This window comes from Ambystoma mexicanum, chromosome 9 (assembly GCF_040938575.1).
Source record: "Ambystoma mexicanum isolate Mex_15411 chromosome 9, UKY_AmexF1_1, whole genome shotgun sequence".
Taxonomy (NCBI): Eukaryota; Metazoa; Chordata; class Amphibia; order Caudata; family Ambystomatidae; genus Ambystoma; species Ambystoma mexicanum.
The window spans coordinates 547,905,632-547,930,178 of record NC_090931.1 but is presented as its reverse complement, the minus strand read 5'-3'; the positions used below and the strand labels follow the sequence as shown (position 1 = coordinate 547,930,178).

Below are 24,547 nucleotides of genomic sequence, written 5' to 3'. Positions count from 1 at the left end.
GCAGTCCCAGGTGGATCTCTTTGCCACCTGGTACAGAAGAAGTGACCTCAGTTCGCATCCTGGCAGAGAAATGGCCTAGGCTCCCAGGGCGACGCCTTACACTTATAGTGGAACAGCATGAACACATGCATTTCCTCCCATTCCCCTGGTGCACATTGAAGAATCTGTCTTCAGCTAACCTAGACATCAAACAGGGTGCTAGGAGTGATGGTACTAGGAGTCAGTACAAAAGGTAACTCGGAGGAGCAAGCTTTCTTATCCTCCAACCCCGTGGTTGAAACATTTGGCGGGCCTCACCAGGCTCTACCGGCCTATCAAGAGGCCACACCCCGTGTGGGACCTCTACATAGTGTTGGGCGCCTTGACGCATAATCCCTTTGAGCCAATGGCGTTCGCAGACATCGGGCTGGTTGCCATCAAAACAGCCCTCTTGGTGGGTCCTACGTCTGCACGCCTGCACCACTACCTTTCATAATGTCCTTAGAATGCATACCGCGTTTTGGCCTATAGTAGTCTTTTTTTTCATCTAAATGAGGAGATGGTGCTACCCACGTTCTTCGCGGATCCTAAGGACGATGCTCAGAGGGTCCTGCACTGTCTAGATGTTAGGTGTGCTCTAAAATTCTACCTGGACAGAAAAAAGAGCTTCTGCACATCTGAGGCACTCTGTCGCCTTTGGGGGGGGGGTAAGGCCAGGATATCGGCCTTCTAAGGCCTCCATAGCAAGGTGGATTGTCTCAGCCCTTAAGGAGGCCTATGAGGGGCAGCACAAACCACGTCCAGCAAATATGCACACCCACACCATCAGGGCCAAGGCCACGGCAGTCGCATTCCAGAGGCAAGTTCCTTGGCAGGTCATCAGCAGGGTGGCCATGTAAGCCACTCCTTCGGCCTTCTGTGAGCACTGCTGTCTGGATGCCGGCTCTAGATCAGACGTGGCTTTCAGTCAGGCAGTATTAAGGAACTTGTTTTCTTAAGGAGGGTCAGCTCTCCACGCTGCTGCTACATTCAGTTGTAATCGCCCATACAGTATGGAGGAAAGGGGACGGGATGTAGGAGTAATTATAAGTTGCTCACCGTAGTGTCTAACATACTCCTAGTCCATAGTCCCCTTTCCTCCATACATTTCACCATTCTCCCCCCTAATAAAAATCGTGTGATTAGGCAATAGTATTGTTGACGCATCAATGGGGACTGAGAAGTGTCGCCGGTGGGTGGAATCAGGGGAGGGCATGCTCCCAGGGCCGTGCCCCCCTCTAAATTTAAAGGGTAAGATAATTGTTTTTCTGGTGAAAAAGGTTCCGTCTCCTGTTAATAGCGAGGGACGTCCATACAGTATGGAGTAAAGGAGACTATGGACTAGGAGTATGTTTGTCACTACAGTGAGTAAATCATTTTTTTGTTTTATTTGCTTATATAGCGTGCCGAACCCAAAGGTATCTGGGTGCTTTCCTTGGGTACAAAGTTACAGTAATGTACAGAAACCGAAGAAAATATAGAGCGAAATGCAATAAAATACAGGGTGTATGCGAAATTATACAGGAATATACAAAGTACAGACAATATACAAAATGTACAAGTTTCGAGACATAGTTGAGGTAGAAGCTAGCAGCAGGCCCAAGCGGCCTGAGGGAAGATTGTACCTAGACTACAGGCATAGTCGATCAGGTAGCTGGGTCCTGGTCACGTTATTGAGCAAAAGTCCTTTGATTGCGATAACAGCCATGTTCTTACTTGGTTTCAGAAGGAAAGGAACATGGGTTCGAATCTTAATGCAGTAGATAGCTTGTTCCACCTCTTGGCCGCAAGCACTGGGAAGCTGGAGCCTCCTGCTTTGTTGAGTTTGTATTTCGGGATGTTGAGACAGTTGGCATAGTTGGTTCTAGTGGGTCTGATGCATTCTTTTCTGGAGAATTTGTTCATTTGGGGGCTGAGTTGTTGAGGCAGTTGTGAGTGATCAAAAGAGATCTAAAGGTTATCCTATGTTGGATAGGGAGTCAGTTGGTTTTTGTCAGGTTTGAGATATGTGGTTAGAGCAGGGAATATTGAGGGCACACCTCAGTGCATTATTTTGCTAAACTTGTAGCTTGTGGAGATTTCCTGGCTGGTGCCCAAGTAGAGAGTATTACAATAGTGCATTTTGGACAGTATGAGAGCTCTTGCAAGGGTAATCAGTTGTTGGGAGTCAAAGGTCTGCAGGCATTTATGAGTTTTGCTGTGCAGGCCGTTGATGATGAGGTAGCCTTAATTTGTTGAAGGGTTAAGGCAGAGTCAAGATGGAAGCCTAAGGTTTTTGCCTCTTTGTCAAATTTAATGAGGTTGCCATCAATGTTGAAGGAGGTGTATTTTGGGCCTACCTTGTTGAGTCTTAACTTGGAGCTAATGAGTAGGAGATCAGTTTTGTCGTCGTTAAGACAAAGGCCGTGATTGGCCATCCAGGCCTGTATTTTGCTGAAAATTTTGTTTAGGTAAATGGAGTCTGATTGGTAGTCACCTGACAGGGTGATAAGGATTTGCGTATCATCCGCGTAATTAGTGTATGATATTCCTAGCTCATCTAGATGGTCAAATAGGAGCTTAGCTTGTGTATCCCCCCACCCTCTACAATAGAGAATATATTGTAGAGGGTGGGGGATACAAATGACCCTCTGGGACTCCACTTGTGACAGGGGAGGGGACGGCTGAAGCGGTGGGAAAGAAGACCCTCATGGATCTGTATGCCAAGAAGGAGTTAACCCACCCTGCAGCTTTACTGGAGAAGGAGGCAGCTGTGGTGAGGTGGTTGGTTAGGATATTATGGTCGACTAAATCGCACGCTGCCGATTAAGTCCAGTAATGGGAGTAGCAAAGGTTTTCCATTATCCCTAGCCTCATCCATTTAGATTTTCAGATCCAGGAGGGCTGTTTCTGTCCCATGCTTTGGTCTGAAACCTGATTGTCTGAGGCCTAGGAGATTGTTGGTCTCAAGATGATTTTAGGATCTGGATATATGTGGCCTTGTCCAGGATTTTTAGGAGAAAAGGCACAGTGGCGATTGGCTTGAAATTGGTGGGAATGTTTGGATCAAGATTAGGTTTTTTGATGAGGAGCATGACCCAGGCATCTTTGAGATTTTAGGAACACTTCAGGAGGCAAAGGACGCATTTATGAAGGTGATAAAAGGCGAATTATTTCGCTCATTCTTTTATGATGGAGGTTGGGCATATGTCTCCTCGGCACCTAGATGGTTTAATACTTCTAATGACTAGGTGAAGCATTTTGGTTGCTAGGATCAGTCTGATTAGTGTTTGTGTTACAGGTTTTGGTGGTGGTTGATGGACTCGATCTTTTAGCTACGATTTATGATTGCAGTAATGTGATTTTATCGAGTAGGGCCTTTCGGATGCTGGAACACCAGCGGGCATCTTTTTTTGCAGGAGTCAGGCGCGGTACAGGGAGATTCAAGTTCTTTAAGGATAGTTAAGAGCTCCTTAGAGCTAGATTTGGCATTGAAGATTCTAGTGTTGTAATTATTCCTTTTTGTTTCGAAGATTGCCCTTTTGTAGGTGGTAGAGGCGGTTATGAATTGATCCTTATTCTGCGTAGAATTTATTTTTTTTCCATGCCGCCTCTGCGTCTTTTGGCTTTGCGTAGTGTGTTCTCCTTCCCAAAGACCAACATTTTATTTTCATTTTAAAATGTAACCCATTTCTACGGAAATGACATTCTGCATACTCAACTCATTTGAAGCCCCTTCCCGGTGTCAAATCTAGGAGGGCTGTATCGCCTACTAACAAAAGTGATCCATAAGGCACATTGTGTAGGGTAGGGGGGAGCATTGTGTAGCCACTCGATTGAGGCCTAAAATCTGATTAGAATAGAATGAATAAGAGATGCCAGTGAACATCCTTGTATGACACCCTTATTAGTTAAAAACATTGGTGTAAAAACTCCCCTTGAAGGGCAGCAAGCATCTGCTTCAGTATCTGTGTAACAGGTAAATTAAATTTAAAAGCGCTTCAGGAAACTTTGGGTGGGAAGGTGTGGGGGGGTTCCAACTTTGTTCATGGAAATTTCCTCTCTATGGAGTTGAATGTCTTTTTCCAAGTCCAAAAAAAGCAACAGTTTCCCCCTCTGATCTTAAAATAATATTGTACTAAAATAATAAATATAAATCAGTGGTTGAAAGTTTAGAATCCCTTTCTAAGCCCAGCTTGAGAAGCATTCAGAATACTGTTAGTCTCTGCCAGTTGTCCAAGCCTATGCTTTATACATTTGCTAAAAAGCCTATTCGTAGAGTCCAACAGTTAGTTCAGACAATAACAATTTGGGTCCTCAATAGAGCCTTTTCTTAAAATCTGAATAAGGCTCGAACTACATTATTTTGGTGTAATTCCCACTAAACTAATAGCATTGAAGAGACCAGTTAAGTAGAGGGGTTTCCACTAATCCCGGCACCGTTTGTAAACATCAGAAAGAGGTTTAGGAACCACAAAAAGAAAGACAATGACACTTGGGTCACCTGTGTGAGTGCCTCTCTCAAAAACATATGTAGGTGGGTTGAAGGCCATCTGGTAACCACATTTGCTCACATGTTGAATCTGGTCATATGAGCACATTTTTGCTGCATGTTCCCCAGACCTTAAGCACTACATAGGTGTGTAAAGCGTTTAATCCTAAGAAACTGTCAATTGCTTCTAACCTGTGGTTTCCCATAGGTGTCCTATCTGGAAACCTATAAAGTGTAAGAGGGTGCATCTTAGAAACTGAGATCCTATAAGGCCTACAAAACTTCACAGGGGTTAAGCCACATGAATATCAATGTAACAATAGTGGGAGTGGAACTCCTTATTCCAAACAAGTGACTGGGCACCATATGTCTCCCGGCTTTCACAGGTACATAGGAGCTTGTCATGTGTGGATCAAGTGATCATGTGAAGGTAAAGGTCATCGCAGATGTAATGGTAACAACCTGGTGGGGAATGTCCACTCTGTGAATCTGGTATTCCCTTATGATGGAGATATACTCACAGGGCATCCTTCTCTTCAGATTCTTTACCCCGAGGTTTAACAGCTGAGGTTACTTTAGTGTCCCTTGGATCCTGAGAGCAGCTGCCATTACAGATAATGCAAAGTGCTATTTTAAGGATGGTGTACTGATAGATGGATTACATTCCACTTCAATCACGGGCACTGGGCCAAGTCGATTGCAAGAGTTCCTCTTAGACCAAGTTGGCTGTTGGTCCCCATCAGATGTTCCCATTAATATCTGTTAACTTATCTGGAAATGGGAGGTGTAGTCTGGATTCTATATTCATTCGGCAAGGGGGGAGAAACGGAAGGGTTGGGGGAGTGTTGCAGAAGGGGGGGAGGGAAGGGGCACGGGTGAGGGGGGAAGGGAAGGGGCAGGGGTGAGAAAGGGAAGGGGCAGGGGTGAGAAAGGGAAGGGGCAGGGAGGGGGGTGGAAGGGAAGGGGGAGAAGCGAAGGGGCAGGAGTAAGTGAAGGGGGAGGAAGGCTGGGGAAGAAGGGGGAAGGGGTATTTCTTGTGCCTTTTGAAGGAGTACTTCATAGATAAATAGGCCAAAGAGTGCAAGATCTTGGAAAGAATAAAGGGTTTAGAGAAAGATTGTTGTGTTGGGTCTGGGCTGTTTCACTGTGCTTTACTCTTCAAAGTGTGTGAACTGTAAATCTAGGCAACAAACATCAATAAATATATTTTCATGTGTGATTTTATATTTCCAGTCATTGGAAGGCTGTGGCATATAAAATGTTTGGCTTGTGAGCCACCATTGCCTCCTTTCGCATAAATGTTTGTCTGGAGACCTGATCCTAAGAAACTGGCAATTGCTTCTAATCTGGTGTTTCCCATAGGTGTCCCATATGGGAACCTATAAAGTGCAAGAGGGTGCATCTTAGAAAACAAGATCCCATAAGACCTACAAAAACTTTACAGGGGTTAAGCCACATGAAGATCATATTAAGAGTAGTGGGAGTGGAACTCCTCATTCCAAACAAGTGACTGGACCCTATAAATCTCCCTGCTTTCACAGATCCATAGGATCTTGTCATATGTGGATCAAGTGATCATGTGAAGGTAAAGGTCATCCCAGATGTAATGGTAGGAACCTGGTGGGGGTGTCCACTCTGGGAATTTGGTATTCCCTTATGATGGAGGTATACTCACGGGGCAGCTTGCTAGTCAGATTCTGTACCCCGAGGTTTAAGAGCTGAGGTTACTTTAGTGTCCCTTGGATCCTAAGAGCAGCTGCCATTCCGGATGATACAAAATGCTATTTTAAGGATGGTGTATTGATAGATGGATCAAATTCCACTGCAATCGGGGGTACTGGGCCAAGTCAATTGCCAGAGTTCCCCTTAGACCCACCAAGTTGGCTGTGGTCCCCATCAGATGTTCCCAGTAATGTCTGTTACCTTACCTGTAAATGGGAGGTGTAGTCTGGATTCTATATTCATTCGGGAGGGGAAGAAACAGAAGGGGCAGGGGGGAGAAACAGAAGGGGCAGGGGGGAGAAACGGAAGGGGCGAGTAAGGGGGAGAAAGGATGGGGCAGGGAGAAGAATGGGAATTTCCTGTGGCTATTGAAGGAGACTTCATAGATAAATAAGCCAAAGAGCAAGATCTTGGAAAGAATAAGGGTTTTAACGAAAGATTGTTGTTTTGTGCTGAGGCTGGGCAGTTTCACTGTGCTTGACTCTTCAGTGTGTGCACTGTAAATATAGGCAACAAAAATCAATAGATATTTTCATGTATGATTTCATGTTTCCTGTCATTGGAAGGCTGTGGCATCTAAAATGGTTGGTTTGTGAGCCACCATTGCCTCCTTTCGCTTAAATGTTTGTCTGGAGACCTGAATGAATATCTACATTTTAAGTTTTACAATGCAAGCATTAAGGTTCACTTTTGTAGACCTCTTGAAGATCTTTTTGGTGGTTCCTTTGTGACTAGCAATGTGTTCAGGCACAATGAGAATATGGTTACAGTAGAAGGATATTGCAGGATTTCACATTGGACACTCTGACCTTTAGCAATCCATTAGGAATGTAATTATTGTTTATCAGTGGTCCTTCATTAGTCCTAGAAGTATGCTTCAATTCCCTCAGTATCAGGTGGGCGGCTGCATCCCCAATGCAAAGTTATTGCTATACATGCAAATCAATAAAGTAATTGTTCCGGTGTCATTATGTCAATTGCATATGTTTTATTTACTACTAATTTTTGGTTTTGCTATGGTCATCTGATATGCTTTATATGGTTTTGCCACAAATTGTCCTTGACCTATATTTTCTTTGTTTAGGATCGTGGGTACTTTGAGGAACTGATAACCATGTTGGAAGCAGCTTTGGGGCTTGAACGTGCTCATATGGGAATGTTTACAGAATTAGCAATTCTCTATTCCAAGTTCAAACCACAGAAAATGAGGGAACACCTGGAGCTATTCTGGTCGAGAGTGAATATTCCCAAGGTAAACCGTCACTTAATATTTTTTGTTTTTCTTTTGAAACATCTAATATTCTCTGCTACTTGCGATTAATGCAGTTTGACTACCTTTGTAATCTTTGTTCCTTTTCCTGACGCCTTGTGGTACTGATGTTTAACCTTGATTTAGAGTTTAACCTTGCTTTAGAGAAGGGTTAAATGGTATCAGCATCTCTCTCTCCATCTTGGAATCTTGTGTAATATGCTTAGTTGGTGAATATCTCCACCTATGCACGAGATCTTTTCTGGAGTAAAACCACATTTGTTGTCGGACAAGATTTCTAAGCGTTTCCTTCATAGTGCTATATTTCTCCTTCAGCCCATCTGCATCTGAGCTTTAATAAACCTAGTATTAACAATGTGTTTTGCAGGTGCTACGAGCAGCAGAACAAGCCCATCTCTGGGCAGAGCTGGTGTTCCTATATGACAAGTATGAAGAATATGACAATGCCATTATTACAATGATGAACCATCCCACAGATGCATGGAAAGAAGGCCAGTTCAAAGATATCATCACTAAGGTAATGTGTACTTTGTTTTGCATCTGTCTAATAAAAAGCCTACTAAAGGAAACCGTCATAAAGGTCCCATTGTTATATCTTTTGAAAGTTGATTATTTCCGCTTTGAGAAAGGCTGCTTGCTGGCACTTTTAACCTTTCAAATTGAGCATATTGCTTTTATGTAAACACACTAAACTGTACTTCTTTGTATTCTGGCGTGTTTACATTAATGGTGAGCTAATATTTTATTTCCTATGTTGCAGGTGGCCAATGTTGAGTTGTATTATAGAGCTATTCAGTTCTACCTGGAATTCAAGCCGCTGTTGCTCAATGATCTTCTTATGGTGCTCTCCCCTCGATTGGATCACAGTCGTGCAGTCAATTATTTCAGTAAGGTAACTTGCAAAGAATTTTTAACTACTCTGCCTTGAAAGAGCATAGTCTGAATATTTGCAGATACTGGGGCAAGAAGTGTATTCGTATTGAATTGGTATTGAATCAGTGGGGTTGTGTGCTGCTGTGTTTTAAAGTAATGCTGCGCTTTTTATTTAGGTTAAGCAGCTGCCATTGGTTAAACCATACCTGCGATCAGTCCAAAATCACAACAACAAGTCAGTGAATGAGTCACTCAACAACCTCTTTATCACAGAAGAGGATTACCAGGTAGGCAAAAAACAAGATCGTAATGAGACCTGAAATAATGTAATCTGTACAATCTTGTTTTTTCTGTATTGCTGTTACTCATCCAGCTCCTTTAATGCTTTAAAGAACCTTGGGCTCGATTTCATTAGCACTGAAAACTATATTGTCTATCCTAATACATATGTTAATAGACCCTGACTTGCATCACCCTTTAGTGGACATCTGTTGGGGAGTATTACACAAGTTAATGTCTGTGACAGAACTTGGAAAAGTCCACCTTAGGTGACCGGGTTATAACACCTTGGGTTTAGCCTGAACCACCCAAAGGTTTGGTAGCAATGGCTGAGCAGCCCAGCTTAGTCTAGGAGAGGTAAGGGCTGTAGTGAGGCACAAAGTACTTGGAGCATACAATTGGGTCAACGAAACATGACACACTAGCAGTTATGTAAACATTATTTATTTTATATACACTAAGACTTTAGAATATACGTCTTGCAAGTACTATCCACACAGTGGAATCACAGTAAGATGAAAGGTAGCACACTTTAAATCAAGACTGTAAAGCCACACAAAAGATAGGCAAAACTACTAATATGCAAACTTCAATTTAACACTTGCAACTTTAGGGCTGGGGAGGAAAGAGGTAGATAAGCAGCAAACTGAACTAAGTCTATGATGATGTCTTCAGGTTTGCAGGTAGGTAATAGTTTTAGCAATTTAGAGCCTAATTGGTTGTTCACCTCAATGGGACTCAAGGTGCCCTGAAACGGGGGGGGTCAAGTAGCAGTTTAACTGCAGCCCCCAAGAACACCTGGGTAACGCAACAAGACCAAGCTAAATAGGCTGGTAACAGTACCTGTATCAATGAAGAACTTGGTGCCGCATGTTGGTCCCCATGGTGAGGCAACAGTTGTCCCTGGTTTGGGTTTCTTGGCCTGGATAGCTGAAGAAGGAACTTTGGAGGGAACAGATGGATGCCTTCGAGTAGTGGGACGCCTAGCAGTGGATTCTCGTGGCACTGGTGAGTTGGAGCCCTTCACAGGCTTCGGTTCAGTGACGGTTGTTGTCCGAGAGACCTTTCTTCCGTTATCGGTCGTCTACTCCGCTCGGGGTAATTGAAGGAGTGGAAAAGAGTCACTGCAGGCCCAGAAGGATGCCCACAAGGATTCAGCCGAATCCACGCTGCTTATGACATTGCACCCAAAATGATACTAGTCCCCAGGATATTGGGAGTGTGCAGCCCGGGAAGGTTGCAGCTTTTGGTGGGATGGCGCAAAATGCAGATGATCTATCTTCAGACTGGTTCGTCCCACCGGTCTATAGGAGGATGTAGGCTTCAAGAGATCTTCCGTTTGGCTCAGAATTCGTGGTCGGGTCTTCAGCTGTCACTCAATGGCTCTGGCTGTCGCTTGGAAGTTGCTGGGGCGTCCTGTGAATTCCTCTTCGGATCTTCAATCCAGTGGTTGACTCTGAGGTTCAGCTCGAGGACAGTCTCTTCTTATGCAAGAAAACTGGCTGAGCCCACCAATAACCATTAAAGCCTCTCATGCAAATCTGGGCGACAGCAGTCCAGGAGGACGGCCAGCTTCCCATTTCAAACTGGTTACAAGCTGGCACACTGCAGGACAAAGACCAGGGGGGGGGTTTCGGTTACCGCCCCCACTTTCCGCCCTTTCAGGCATGAGTACCTTGGCTGCCTTTCCAAGGGATGCCCGCTAAAGGCAAAAGACCCATCAAGACCACACCCCACCGAGGGAGGCAGAAGAAGGTTCAAGGAAGAACAAGTCATCATGAACAGGGCTTAAAAAAGTACAGCCACCATTTTAAGCAGATTGTGACCCCTGTGCCCCTACCACAGCTATGAATGGTACCATACCACCAGCCTGTCAGGTGAACTTGTAACCGTTACTTAAAGTTACTGAAACAGTGAGAAAAAGGAGACCATGTTTCCCCTCGGCACTCCACATAAGGCGGGGTAAGCTGATCTCACAAGATAAAATACCGGAGAGACAAAACTGTGTCCCCCTGCCCTGGTAACAGTAGTTAAGCCAAGTAAAATAAAAAGGGAAGCTCAAGGAACTCTCAGCAACACTGCACAGAAAGTGCTGAAATAGTAAACGGTAGATGCCAGAAAACATGGAAGAAAGCAGAACTCCATCATAGAGTATCAAAAAGAGATAACAAGGGTTCCCATGTACAGAGTTAGACTGAGTGAGTGTGGAAAAAGGGTACCACTCGCTCAACAGTCAGATAAAAACCAAGAGTCCAGCAAAAAGTGCTGGGGGACTCGTAGGTGGAGAGAATTTCGCTCAAAAAGGAAATATACTCTAACATCACCACTCTATCACTTATAACCTTTGAATCGTGTAACGAATCTGCATGAAACTCTCCAGAACTGTTGATCAGCACTGGTATCCTACATCTTCAAAGATTGGTGCAAATACATCCAAGGTTGAAAAGTTCTAAAGGGCCATAAAAGTAGTTTTGGGCGTTTTGCATTTGTTTAAGCACAAGGAAAATTGCTTTAAAGAAATAATCTCATCCGCATAGCCCAAATCACTGAACAGATACTCACCAATTTGTTTGCATGGAAGTCACCCTTTTTTAGTTTAAATAAATCCATTAATTCCTTAACTGCAATTCACAAGTTTCTCCTTCAGTGAGTTTGTGTACACTAGCAGACAATAGAAACGCAAATGGCTTTTCTTTTATTACAGGGCTCTTAATATGGTGGGGATGGGCAGCAGAAGTAGGGGGATGGTGGGCCGTTTTCCATTTAAACTATTTGCAATTCGAAGAATGATACAGTTGGTAAAATGTGTTTTGCAATTGGTGGGGGGGGCAATACACGATTAAAGTTAGTATTTGCCTTTGGTGGCACCACCTCACAGAGAATTGGTGGATCCCACCATGCCCTCAGCTGCTAATCTTAAAGGCTCTGCTGGAGCTCAATCGTATAGCCTCCTAAATACGTCCATTGAAGCCTCGCAATGGCACACTTCTAGGTGGTAAAACAAGAGAAAACATAGTCTTTCCATATCCAGCTCTGAAAAGTACAATTTAACTGTTATTCAAAATCTCAACTGCCACTTCGATTCTTGCAAAAGATATTCTCCACCTTTTAGTACCTATAAAAACACCCACATTAAGTTGGATCTCACTATACTGGCATATGCTATTTTGACAACCTCTTGTATATATTTGTTTTGCACTGCCAGCGTCCCCTATGGAATATTAGAATATTGTTGTATAGGTGTTGGGGAGTTGTCCTAAAGTCCACTTGAGGTAAGACTTACTAAAACTATTCCTTGGCATACAGGACCCCAACTCTTAGTATAAGTCTGTATTACCCAAAGGGAGAGGAAGAAGTAAGCTTGTAGGTCAGTACACTGAACCCAGTAAATCTAATAGTCCAAAGAAACTCTTACACAGTAAATGTTGCTTTAAAAACATATATTTATAATTATTTACACAAGGAAGGTAGGTAAATACTTATTTCACTAACGAACACACATAGGAATTCTTAATAATTTCCAAAGGTGAGTACTTCAACAGTAGTTGCTCGCGGGTACACTTGTGAGTTTGACACTAATGACAGTTCTACCGTATTATCGGTAGTAGCGCGCACTTGCGTTACTTTACAGATCAACAGTAATTGTATTTAGTTAGCAAACACACATCAGATAAAGTGTTTAGGAAGGAAAAAGTTGGTTATCGACACAAAAGCAGAGCTTAACGTTCTAGAGACACTTATGCTACTGCTTTCAAAATCCAATCCCTAACTATATGAAAAGGTCAGTGTAGGAGTGAAGCCCAAAGTCTTACGAAAGAGCAGAATAGCAAAGCAGTCTTGAGGATAAGTTTGTAGCTTTCACGCCCCCGGCAGCGGGGCAGACATGAGATTTAACAGCCCGCCAGCCAAAGCTTTGTAGGCCCCGGCGAAGGATGGGCTTCAGGTCGTGCTGCGGGCTGTTAAATCCCATGTCCTCCCTGCCGCCAGGTCGTGAAAGCTATTTGCACCCTGGGATTTCTTGGGGTGCATATAGATTTAATTTCCTTTCTTCCGTCAGCCAAAAATGGCTGCCGCCATTAAAACAGAAAAGGGACTGGGTCCCTTTTCTATTTTAATGGCAGTGGACATTTTAAACTTTATCTTAACGCAATCGCACGGAAAGCTATTCCCCGGGTGCAGATAGTTTTCTTTTTCACAAGCACATCTCCCGTCGGAGGAAAAAAAGACAATAAAATGGCTGCCACTACTAAAATGGAAAAGGGGCCGAGTCTCTTTTCTGTTGTAATAGCAGTGGCCATTTTTTGTAACTTTTTAAATTTTTCATTTCTTTACACCACGGCCAGTGAATGCGCAATCGCGCCCGGGGCAAGGCAGATTGTGATTGGCCAATCTGCCTTTCCTGGTGCGAATACGTAAGAATATAACACAAGTTAGGAGGACCCTGTGAAAGGACTCCCCAAAGGGAGACAAGCTGGCAAGCTTGGGTCAGAGGTGGGGTGGATACCCTGGACACCTTCAAGCACTCCAGCCACACTGGAGCGACTCTTCAATTCGAGCAAAGTTGTACCTTTCTCCCCACAGTACCTTAGGTTAGAAGACATGAACGTAGCTGGCTTCTCCTCTGTGCAGCAGTGACAGACCCGGTCTCCTGATTTCTTGGTCTGGTAACAAAAGGAAGGCCTCTGAATGGGATTTCTCGGCAGCTGTCTTGAGAGAACCCTTGGCACAGGTCTTCAATCTCCTTGGTTGGTCTGCAGTTTGGCGCCTTTATCAGCTCCAACAAAGGACGGTATTTGCCCGGGCGATCTTCAATTCTGAAGTCCTGCACTCTGGTGAGTGGGATCCTGCCTGTGGAGACCCAACTCAAGCTCACCAAAGTTCCTCACGGATTTGGCTTTGCAAAGACGTTGCACAGCAAATGGGTCGGAGGTCTCCTGGTAATCGTGTTCTGCAGCTCTGGAAAGGCACAGCACCTCGGAAGAGGGCTCAATTTGTATTTAATCTCAGGGCTGGTTTGTCACACCAGCTAAAGGGAAGGAGTTGTCCTCTTCAGAGCTCCTCTGTCAATTAGAAAACGGGGTCAGGACAGCTGTGGTCGCTTCAGTGATTGGAAGGGTCTGCAGGTGTCTGATTGTCTTCAGCTTCAGTTCTTCTTTTTCCTTGGTCGACTTGCCTTTCACCTCCTGCACCACCTTTTATCCAGTTTTCCTACACACTCCTCTGCAAAATCTCTCAGCGTTTTACAGAAAGGCGAGGGTGGCTGTCCAATCAGGACTGCCAGCCCCCCAGTGGGAACTGGTTCCATTCAGGCACTCAGACAAAAGGGCAGGGGAGTCAGTGATCGAAGGTAGCGGGAACAGTTGGAAGCAGTTTTACACTATTTGTTTTCTGTTTGCCATTCCTCTACTTTTTATAACCATATTCACCATTCTATACTGGGGATGTGTCCATTCATGTCCTTTTGCAAGTCTAAAGATGTAATAGAAGCCTTAGTTACTAGTCACCTAGACTATTGCAATGCCCTGGTTGCAACACCTTGTCACGTGCTTCCCTATGCTTCCGCCTACCCTCTCCCCTGCCGAGATCACAGTTCCATAAATTTTTTTGGTACACTTCTACCACTGAGGCGAGTGAATAATTCCTCCCCCACTTCCTGCCTGCACAGACACACCGGCACCTACGCAGGAGCAGCCAGTGTTGCCGCCAAAGGCAACGCACGCGCACACAGACTGCCTCTTCCCAGAATGGTAGGGCTAACAAAAGACAAACACACGACGAATGGCGAAAAAAGAAAGAAGCCACCATGTTGGAACATTGGTGACCCTATTGTGCACAAACAAGACTGTGAATACAGTTTGCGGTAAAAAATAGCACCATAGTTGTTGGAGCATGTCCACTGCCACCGGCCATAACTGTAGGGTTGTCATTGACGAAAAAGTCACAGGAACAGAGAGAAGGGGGATACTAGCTATCCCTTTAGCACTCCACGTAAGGTGGTGTGCTAATCTCTCATAGTGAAACATTTTAGGAAGAATACACAGTATCCCTCTATCCTTAAGAACTGTAGTTATTAAGAATAAGTAAAGAATCTCAAAGGAGAACCCAAAGGGTTCCCAGCAACAGTGCACATAAGGTGCTGTATGCTGCAAAAGTTAAACATAGATGCCTTCAAATAGATGTGGAGGAAAGCAGACTCCATGGCAAAAGGTAAAACACAGAGATCAGAGTTCCAAAGGTCAGAGAAAATAAGAATGAATGAGAGGTAAAATTCTCCCCTCATTCAGAAAAGAAAGAAAAAGGTACAGAAGTCCAGCAAAACGTGCTGGGGGTCTCACTAGGAGAGCGGATGAAGCATATCAATGATAAATCTCTCTAACAGGGAGTTTTACTAAAGTCCACTTGTAGGAGGTCTGTAGAAGAGCACTGTATGGAGTAGAGGGCTCCAACTCTTAGGGTTAGCCTAAACTACCCAAAAGGTTTGGTAGCAATGGACGAGCATCCAGGCTTAATCTAGGAGGGAGAACAGTTGTAGGTAAATGCAAAGACCTCAAGACACTCCTATAGTCAAGGATATACTTCTACACAGTAGTTTTTTTTAAAAATATTTATTAACACAAAGGCAGCCAACACATTATTCGAATTGCAGGTATATAAACTTATTCACATTTATATACAGTGAGACCTTTAAGCATTATTCAGTTAAATTGTAAACTGTTAGATGATATACAGTTAGGTAGGTAGAGTAGCAGTCAAGTTTAGCTAATTTCTTATAACCAACATTTAAAGTAAGCAACACAGATACTGGTGAGTACTTTTAGGCAACCTATACATTAACACTGGTTGAATAGGCCCCTCGACAGAAGAACAGAGAAAGGCAAACAATGTCAAAAGTTGTCAAAATAGTCTTCTGCAAGCCCAAAGCCAAATGCAACTCTTGGTACGACTCGGACCTTGTCACCCTTAAACGCAAGTGCAGGGTGGCTGAGAGGAAATGGCATGCTTCTGGTACACCCTCTGACAAACTGGCCTGCCGCCTTCCCCAAAGGCACTACCGGCTCTCTGTCCGCACCAAGAAGAGAGCACACATCCAAGTCTGCTTCTCTACGCCATCTAACAACAAGGCTGAACACTTTTAAATCTGCAAGGAGCTGGCCAATCCTGCTGCAGTCTCTACCTCTCCTGTCACCCCCAGGCCCTCTGCACGGCCCTGGATCAGGACATCCTGTCCTCTCTCTTCCTTTCCTCCTCCCTCTACTCCCTGCTCTTCCTCTGGCCCTTCTTCAGCCACCTCTCCTCCCTCATTCCTTGCCTTTCCCCTGTTCTCCTCAGATGAGGTTTCTAGACAAGTCCGATCTATGAAAGTCTCGTCAAAACAGGTTCACCCCTGTTACTCTAAAATCATCAAGGACCACATTTACACACTGGCTCCTGCTCTGGCTGACTTCTGCAACCACTCATTCGCCAATGGAGTCCTCCCCTCACCCCTGAAGCACTCCCTTGTGGGCCCTCTTCTGAAGAAACACTTTGCCGACCCTTCCTGCCCAACTATCGTCCAATCTCCATCAATCCTTTCCTGGGCAAACTCCTGGAAAACCTGGCCATCTCCCAGCTTAATCTTCACTCTGAATTTGTTGGTTGTCTCCATGACCATCAGTCTGGCTTCAGAGCTGCCAGAAGCACGGAAACGGCTCTCCTGAACATCCATGAAGACCTGCTCTCCAGCCTCAATTCCACCCCGTGTCCTCATTTTACTTAATCTCTCTTCTGCCTTTTACACGGTCAACCATGCCATCAGGCTCAACTGTCTCTGTGATAAACTGGGTATCAATGATCAGGCCCTGGCTTGGCTGACCTCCTTCCTCTCCGATCGACCCTTCCAGGTCCAACTTGGGTCCTTCCTCTTCTCTATCTCTGTGTTCCCCAGGGGTCTAACCTCTCTCCCTGGCTGTTCAACAAATAACTGGCATTTCTTGCCCAGCGCATTGCCGCTAACTTCCAGTACTATGCGTATGACACTCAGCTCATTTTCAGGCTCCCTCCAGCCACCTCTTCTCCCTCTCTCATCTCGGACTGTCTGTCCGCCATCCAGGAGTGGTGTGCCGCCAGTGATCTCTGCCTTAACACCAGTAAGACCGAGATTCTCCTCATCGGCACTCTTGCTCCCTCCTTTCCTGTCACTCTCTGGCCGGCCTCTCTTGGCCCTCCTTCTGTTCCCACCTGTGAGGCTAAAAACCTTGGTGTCATCTTTGACTCCACACTTTCCTTCTCTCCTCACATCTGACGTCTCGAAGAAGTCACACTACCAGCTGCACCTCCTCAGTGGTATCCTTCCTTTCCTCTCCTTCCCTCAGATGCTCAGTGTAACCAGTGCTCTGGTTCTCTCTAGGCTGGACTATTGTAACAACCTTTTTATAAATCTACCTGCCTCTACTCTCCGTCCTCTGCAACTCATCCATAACAGGGCTACAAGACTTGTCCTTAGCCTAAAGCCCAGGGATCGTATCTCTCCAGGACTGAAATCTCTGCACTGGCTCCCACTAGCAGTGAGGATTAAGTACAAAACCCTCTGCATTGTCCACAAGGCCTTCTGGGTCCTGGGACCTCAATACTTTCAACTCTCTTCCTAAATACCTTTCCTCTTGAGCTCTTTGCTCATCCGCCTCCAACTCCCTCAGGGTTAGTCGCTTCTCCAAGCAGCAAGTTGCTGGCAGATCTTTCTTCTGCTGGGGCCTCCCACTGGAACAGCCTCTCTGAGACTTGAGAAGAACCATCTTCTGTTCCGGAAGCTCCTCAAGACCTTCCTCTTTGCTTCTGCTTTCTCTCCTGCTCTCCTTTCTGATCTCCTGGCTAAATCTGAAACTGCACTGGTTATCTGGCTAACCTCTGATCTCTGGCCCACGTCCCCCCATCAGTTGCACACTTGCACGACCCCATGACAACCCTGCATTTGGGGACTGTTTCTGTATCCCTACACCCCCTGCTAGCACTTGACACTTTGTCTGCACTTACCCTTGCCACCAGCTGGCTGCACTTCTATTTGTTGTCTTATTTATTTTACTGCTATCCTATGTACCAGACTGCCCCCTTCGTTACCCTCCCCCCAACCCCTGCACTTGCAGTATCTCAATGTCACCTGGCCTAGTAGGATTGGTGTCTCTCTTCCCTCCGTCTCCCCTCCCTTGCCTCGCCTTGAAACACTTGTGTATAGGCGCGTTATAAATGCCATATCATACCTCAGATCGGTAAAAGGTTTAAAAGGTGGTTTCTGGTAGGTAGAGCAGACTCCCTGGACGGTTGTAGACCAGAGGACCAGTGTCCTTATTCCTAGGAGAACACAGTTGGGTTGTCCACTGGAATATGTCTCAAAGCTTAGGAGGAGTCAGATTTAAAACAGCAAGCACCCATGTGGGTACCTTGGAGCAGTACAGTGCCTTTTCATGAAGAAAGAATACTGTTCACCGGCTGGTTCCCCAGGGGAGGCAACAGCAGCTCCTGTTAAGATTTTGCAATGGGACGCCCAGCAGATGATCTTCACGATTCTGTCTTGTTGGGGCTTGACCCAGCTCTGGTTCAGTGACGGTTGTCACATGACAGGCTTCTGTCTGTTTCTCAATCCCTGACTTGGAAGGGGAGACTTTTCAGAGCGGCAAAAGGTTACTGTAGGTCCAGCAGGATGCCCACGAGGTTCCAGCCGAAACTGTGCTTAAGGAGAAGATGCACAGCAAATTGGTCCGGGGCCCAGGATATTGGGGAATTGCAGCCCAGGACGGTTGCAGCTCTTTGCAAGTTGTCTCAAGTCGTGCGGTCTGGATCTTTTCTGTCGATCAGAGGAGGAGCTTGGAGCAGCAGCGATTATTCAGCAGTCACTAGCGGTCCTGGAGGTGGCTGCAGATATTCTACTTCCTTGGATTCTTCGTTCCATGGGTCGACTAGCTCCTTATTCTCCAGGACCCTCGCTTTTATGCAGGAGCCCAGCCAATCAGCAGTTATGCCACATATTAAACTTTGGGGGGAGGGTCCCAAGAGGGACAACCAGCCTCCCAGTCAGAACTGGATTCAAGCTTGCATACCGGAGGACAAAGACCTGCACAGTTTGTGTACTCCCAGCTTCCTGTCCTCCCATACATGCTGGTTCCCTCGGGCGGGCTTCCCAATAGGAGCAAAAGAGAGCCAGACCGCCCCCACCCAGGATGGCAGATGAAGGCTCAAGAAAGGACAAGTCATCAAGAGTCGGCGAAAAAAGGCGGCCGGCACTGTTTTAGGTCATTGGTCACCCATGTGTCCTTTTCCGCAGCTCTGACTGCCTCCTGCGTGTAAAATATCTGCTGCCTTGAGCCACTCGGATATACTGGTCACTGTAACTAGAAAGTTACAGGAGAAGTGGAAAAAGGGATACATTGTGTCCCCTCAGCACTACACTTAAGGAAGGTGGAGAAAAGCATTACTCCAAAAAGATGCAACCAAAAGCGTTGAAAAAGGTTCCCAGAGGTAGTGTAAAAGACTGGGTTGGTGAGCCGGGAGCGTTGGGGCAGGGGGGTAGGGGGGTTCATTCTGGAGAAGTGATCAAAAATCCAAGAGTCCAGCAAAAAGTGCAGTGTGATTCACGGGTGGGAAGAACATTGGACAAAAATGAAATTCTATCTAACACTAGGTGTTAGCTGCTCTTTACTCCAGTTACTTGGAAGACTGCCTTTAGTTGTCATGTCGCATAAGCTGAGTAAGTTGTTGTGGTCACTTGCCAGTCACTGTATCGCTGAAGGATCAGTATCCCTCAGCATGTGCTTGGCATCCCATTATAATCAGGCGCATCTACTTTCTTTTTTCATAGGCCTCAAGGACAGAAAAGGCACTTCATAACTGGGAAATCATACATGTTTTTTATAGACTGTTTATCAGAACCACTACTAGTGGAGTTTGCAATGCTAACGTTTGGAGACAGTCGTTTTTGTTCGAAAATACTTTATAGCTTGGTAACACAGATAAGCAGTTAGGCAGAGGCTTTGGAGATCATGGGGAAGGAGGATAGCTCAGGGGCATCGTGTTGGTCTTGGAAGCAAGACAACGCAGCGCAACAAAGGATCGAATCCCGATCCCATGCTTAGAAACCACTCGCTGGTATTTAGCGTGTTATAAAAGAATAATTATAATTATGGATTTGGTGTAAAGTACAATTTACAAACAAGTTTGAGAAGCAATAGATTGTACACACACGTAAATATTTAGCTAAATATTTGCATTAAGTAAAAAACACTAACAGTAAAGGCAATAAATACATATGTACAATCTAAGTTTGGTGTCCAAATTGGAACACACCCCACTTTAAAATTCATAGTTAAAGCATTGGTGCAAACAATACACTGTAGTAATCTAAAGTGATGGGGAAATGGTTTTTTCATAGGTCTTTTAAAGTTATAAGGTACAACAACACATTGATACTAACCTTTCAGTCCTTATCCTAGGTACACAAGTTTCACAATGTTCAAGGTAGGTAACCTAACTTAGGTTACATATAAGATACTTTTCAATAGTAATGCTCAATTCTATGATGGGGATTTAAGGACTCAAAGCAGTTGTAGTTGATCAGTGCAATATGTTTATATTGAAGTTGGGTGTTCCAGGTAGGGGCAGCTAACTATCCCAGTTATTAAGGAAGACCCCAGACTCTGGGTCCTCCTCCAAAGGTCATGCTCAGTTAGCTGCAAGAGTGGAGTCACCACTCCAGATGATGCCAACGAGATTTGCCTATTGGCTCTTCAGAGGATGAGAAGAGAGCAGTACCTGAGACTAGTTAGGCCACTAGTCCAAGAGGATGGCATGAGGTACAAGTCCCTCCTATTTAAGTGTAGAGTTTCACCATAGCAGTGGAAGGATTGGCCCATTCAGGTTCCACGAACAGACCTCTGCTTCCCTCTTTAGCTGCTTATAAATCTAGGCTTCAGTGATTGACTGTGAAATGGCTCCTTATCCCCAAATATGTGAAATCCTGGCCTGGAGTTGGCCCCGCCAACCACGAGAATTAGCTGCATCATTCAGAGGGTGGCTGTCCAATCCTGAAAGCCAGCTCCTTCAGTAACTGCCCAGCAACCTTGACCTCAATCTTGCTGGAATATGTATTGGAGATGTCTTCAACTACACACTCTAGTTCCAGTCCATTCACCCACGCAATGCATTTCCCAGACTTCTTGCAAGAAGCCTCCCCAAATGCATTAACATATATGACCCTTTTCGATGCCGGCCAGGAGGAAGCCCAACATGGACAGAATAAAGGCATGGCTTAAAGCTCGGGATTTCGCCATTTTGGACTCTGTTGTGGTAAAATGGCTACCTTGAAGTAAATTTATTTCTGATGCTTGTTAATCTGCTTAGAATCACATGCTGTGCATATGGTTCTACATCCAGTGGTAACCGCAGAGTATTGCATCTGGTCTTTCAGGGACCGAAAGGGGACGTCGGCAAAGGCGTGTCTGTAACACTGACGTGTAGTGTACCCAAAATCCCTCACGCGCCGAGGTCCCTCAGATAGTTTTTATCCACCCAGATAACTGGTCGCTCTATAGCAGAGCTCTTACTAGAGACATTGTTTATCTTTACCGAATTGTCGGTTATTCCCCGTTAAGTCACTACGGCCACAAGAACATCTTTGACGAAGACTACGGGGGATTAGTCTACGGCTGTGGATTTCGGCGCCTAAGATCCAGCGGCCGGATTTTCCACGTGGTCGGGCCTTCTGGCCGGCCTATACAGTAGGGGGAGAGTGGGGTCGGGGTGGCCATATTGTCGGTATGTCTTTCCTCCTTTCACCTCTTTTCCCTTTTGGTCTGGTCATCCTTCCCTTTAGCTATGGAAAGGACTCCTTTTAGATTCTGCCCTAACTGTAGGGTTAGATATCCTTGGAAGGATGAACACAGGACGTGTAACACCTGTGTCCCCCTAGAGCACGACGAGAAGCGGTGTGCGGCCTGCAAACTCCTTCGGCCTAAGACCCTTAAGGAGCGCTGTGTAAAGCGGTGGGCCGCGTATGGTATGTCGCAAGTGGAACCCCCTTCCTCCACACCCGCTGAGAGTGACGGGGGTTCTTCGGATGACCAAACATCCGTTGCGGATGTTATAGACCTTGAGGCGGACGCTTCTAGGTCCGCCACGCCCGTCCCTGACCCTTTAAGGCCTGACTCTGGTCTCGCTACAGGGACAACACCCGGCGACAGGGGCGTACAAGCGCATCGCACTAAGCACACAATCCCTACACCGTTTTCGACATCTTCGTTGAAAAAGATAAAAGCGCCAACAGGGCCACCGAAAACTTCGCCGGTTTCCTCAGATCGTTCTGATACAAAGCCTTCCCCGCATCCGCAGCAGCGCCTTGCGACTGGGCAATCTAAATCAAGTAAGGGCGCTACTCCAAAACCTGCACACGTCGAAGCGTGAAAATCCGATGCTTCGATGGTCTCAAATGCCGCGGTAGGCCTGAAAACTACGGCTAGGCCTCTACCCGGAAAACCAACCGCTAGGCCATCTAGCGCTGTGGAAGATAGTACACCTACCGATAAACTATCGGAGCCACTGTCTCACGCTGATTTGGCGACTATCGAAAGCAGCATCGAAAGATTTACGGCGGCAGTTGGTCTTACCCTGGCTCCGCCTAAACTTATGGGACAAGCCGTGAAAAAGTTTTCAAATGCGGATTGGGATCCCGATTCTTACGACGCTTATGAAGATAGTCAAGAGTCTCTTTCCGACACCCTAAAAGACTCCCCGAAGAGCGGAGAACACAGTTTCTCCACCTGCAGGCCTGTTTGGGTCCACTAAATGCACTACAGAGAAATTAAAAAGGTGTATGGATCGGCTGGAGAAGATGATCAGTTTTTCTGATCATCCTCCCCTGAAAAGGGCTTGGGTAGACCCTAACCTCTAAATTCAAGAAGATCAGTCTCATGCTGTTCAGCAGTAAGACATTGTCCAGATGGACACACATAGGGACATTTATAATGAAGAAGCTTCATTTCTACAAAGTTATGAGGAAGAACAGAATACTACGGACAACTGGGAGGAAACCCAGCAGGAAGGTCAGGACCCATGGATACAGCAAGATCAGGACTCTGATGTTTTGTGCCTGGATTCTCCTCTGTCCACCCCGGCTCTCCAGGCCTCTCCTGTAGATGACCAGATGGCATTCAACTCCATGTTGAAAAAAGCAGCGGAATACTTTAAAATGTTCACTCAAGAGGCGGTGCCTGAGCAGGATTTCGTAGAGGATATCCTTAAGGAGAAACCTCCATCGAGCCAGGCAATCCCCCTCCTGAACTCTGTTAAGAGAAGGGTGGCCCCCTTATTGGTATCACCAGCTCAGACCCAGGCAGTGAACCCAAGAGTAGAAAAATGATTTCGCCCTTCCCCTTCCGACCCTTTATACATCAAAGGACATGCCATCCCAGATTCATTGGTAGTGACTACCACTCGAAAAAGGCCAGGGGTACCCCTTGCCACGGAGGAAGCACCACCGGACAAGGAATCTAAGCGACTGTATGCCCTTGGCAAACGTGTCACGTCAGTGGCCCCATACACTACGCGGATTGCGAATAATAAAACACTATTGGCAAGCTATGCTGACGCCCAATGGAACTTGCTCCAGGAAGGCCTCCAAGAGGTTCCTGAACCCGCCAAATCAAAGCTTCTCTGCATTGTAATGGAGGGAAGACGCGTTAACCAGCATGTGATCAAGAACACCCTAGACACTGCGGAAACCGCTGGCCAGTTTCTGGCCCAAGGGACCCTGCTGAAAAGACATGCTTGGCTGCGGACCTCAGGTTTTAAACCAGAAACTCCAGCCTCCCTCATCAATAAACCCATTGAAGAACCCATTGAATAAACCTCTTCAGAAAAGCGGTGGATGAGGCTTTGGAAACAGCCAAGAAGGAGCACTAGACTTTGAAGTCTCTACAACAGATCACACAAACCTTCCACCCAGAGGGGTAATAACTCTCGGTGGTCCTTTCAAGGGCAAGCCTGTGCTGGTCAAAACTACTACGGTACGGGAAACTTCAACTCAGGACAAATTTCTGGAAACATCGCATACTACCCGCCAAGGGGGTCATAAACGCGGCAGAGGTAGAGGCCTCAATCCCAAAAGAGCCACAGCCTCTGGTCAGATATGATCACCAAATCCAGGTCCCCTCCCATGTTACCCCAGTCGGGGGGCGATTAACATCTTTCCTCATGGCATGGGAGGAGATAAATTCAGACCAGTGGGTCATAAAGACGGTCGCCCACGGTTGTTGCGTGGAATTCGCCTGACCTCCACAATTCAGACCGCTGCGCTCACAGCGCCTTTCACCGGACCATCTGGAGATTCTGAATCAAGAGTGGAAGCACTGCTGGGAAAGGACACCATAGAAGCTGTCCCTGTTCTTCAGGAAAACAAGGGTATTTATTCAGTGTACTTCCTTGTACCCAAAAAGGATCTCGCCATGTGTCCTGTTCTAGACCTGTGCCCAGCGAACAAGTTTATAAAACCCCTCAAATAACACTGCAAGAGGTGATCCCATTGCTGAAACAAGTGGACTACATGGCAAAATTGGACATGAAAGATGCATACTTTCATATTTCAATTTTGCCAGCGCACAGGAAATATCTAAGGTTCATGATGCAGGACAGGCATTACCAATTAAAGGTACTCCCCTTCGGCATCACCTCGGTGCCGAGGGTGTTTACCAAAGTCCTGGCAGTGGCGGCAGCACCCCCGCGCCGACTATCTGTCCCAGTTTACCCTTATCTCGATGACTGGCTCATTACGGGGGACTCGTTTGACGCTTGATTTTCGAACACCCAAAAAACAGTAGATCTCCACTTCAATCTGGGTTTCTCAATCAACGAAAAGAAATCCAGTTTAGTCCCCAGTCAAATGAAACAATTTCTGG

General features: G+C 45.9%; 1 protein-coding gene across 2 annotated transcripts in view; it reads left to right on the top strand.

The window, feature by feature from the left end:
• Positions 1–24,547, top strand: part of CLTC (clathrin heavy chain) — a 1,506,669-nt gene that overhangs the window by 1,085,548 nt on the left and 396,574 nt on the right. For both annotated transcript variants that reach the window (XM_069615119.1, XM_069615118.1), the window contains exons 25-28: positions 7,296–7,463; positions 7,849–7,998; positions 8,242–8,373; positions 8,531–8,641. In XM_069615119.1, coding sequence (XP_069471220.1) covers positions 7,296–7,463; positions 7,849–7,998; positions 8,242–8,373; positions 8,531–8,641 — 561 coding nt within the window. The remainder of the gene's footprint in view (positions 1–7,295; positions 7,464–7,848; positions 7,999–8,241; positions 8,374–8,530; positions 8,642–24,547) is intronic.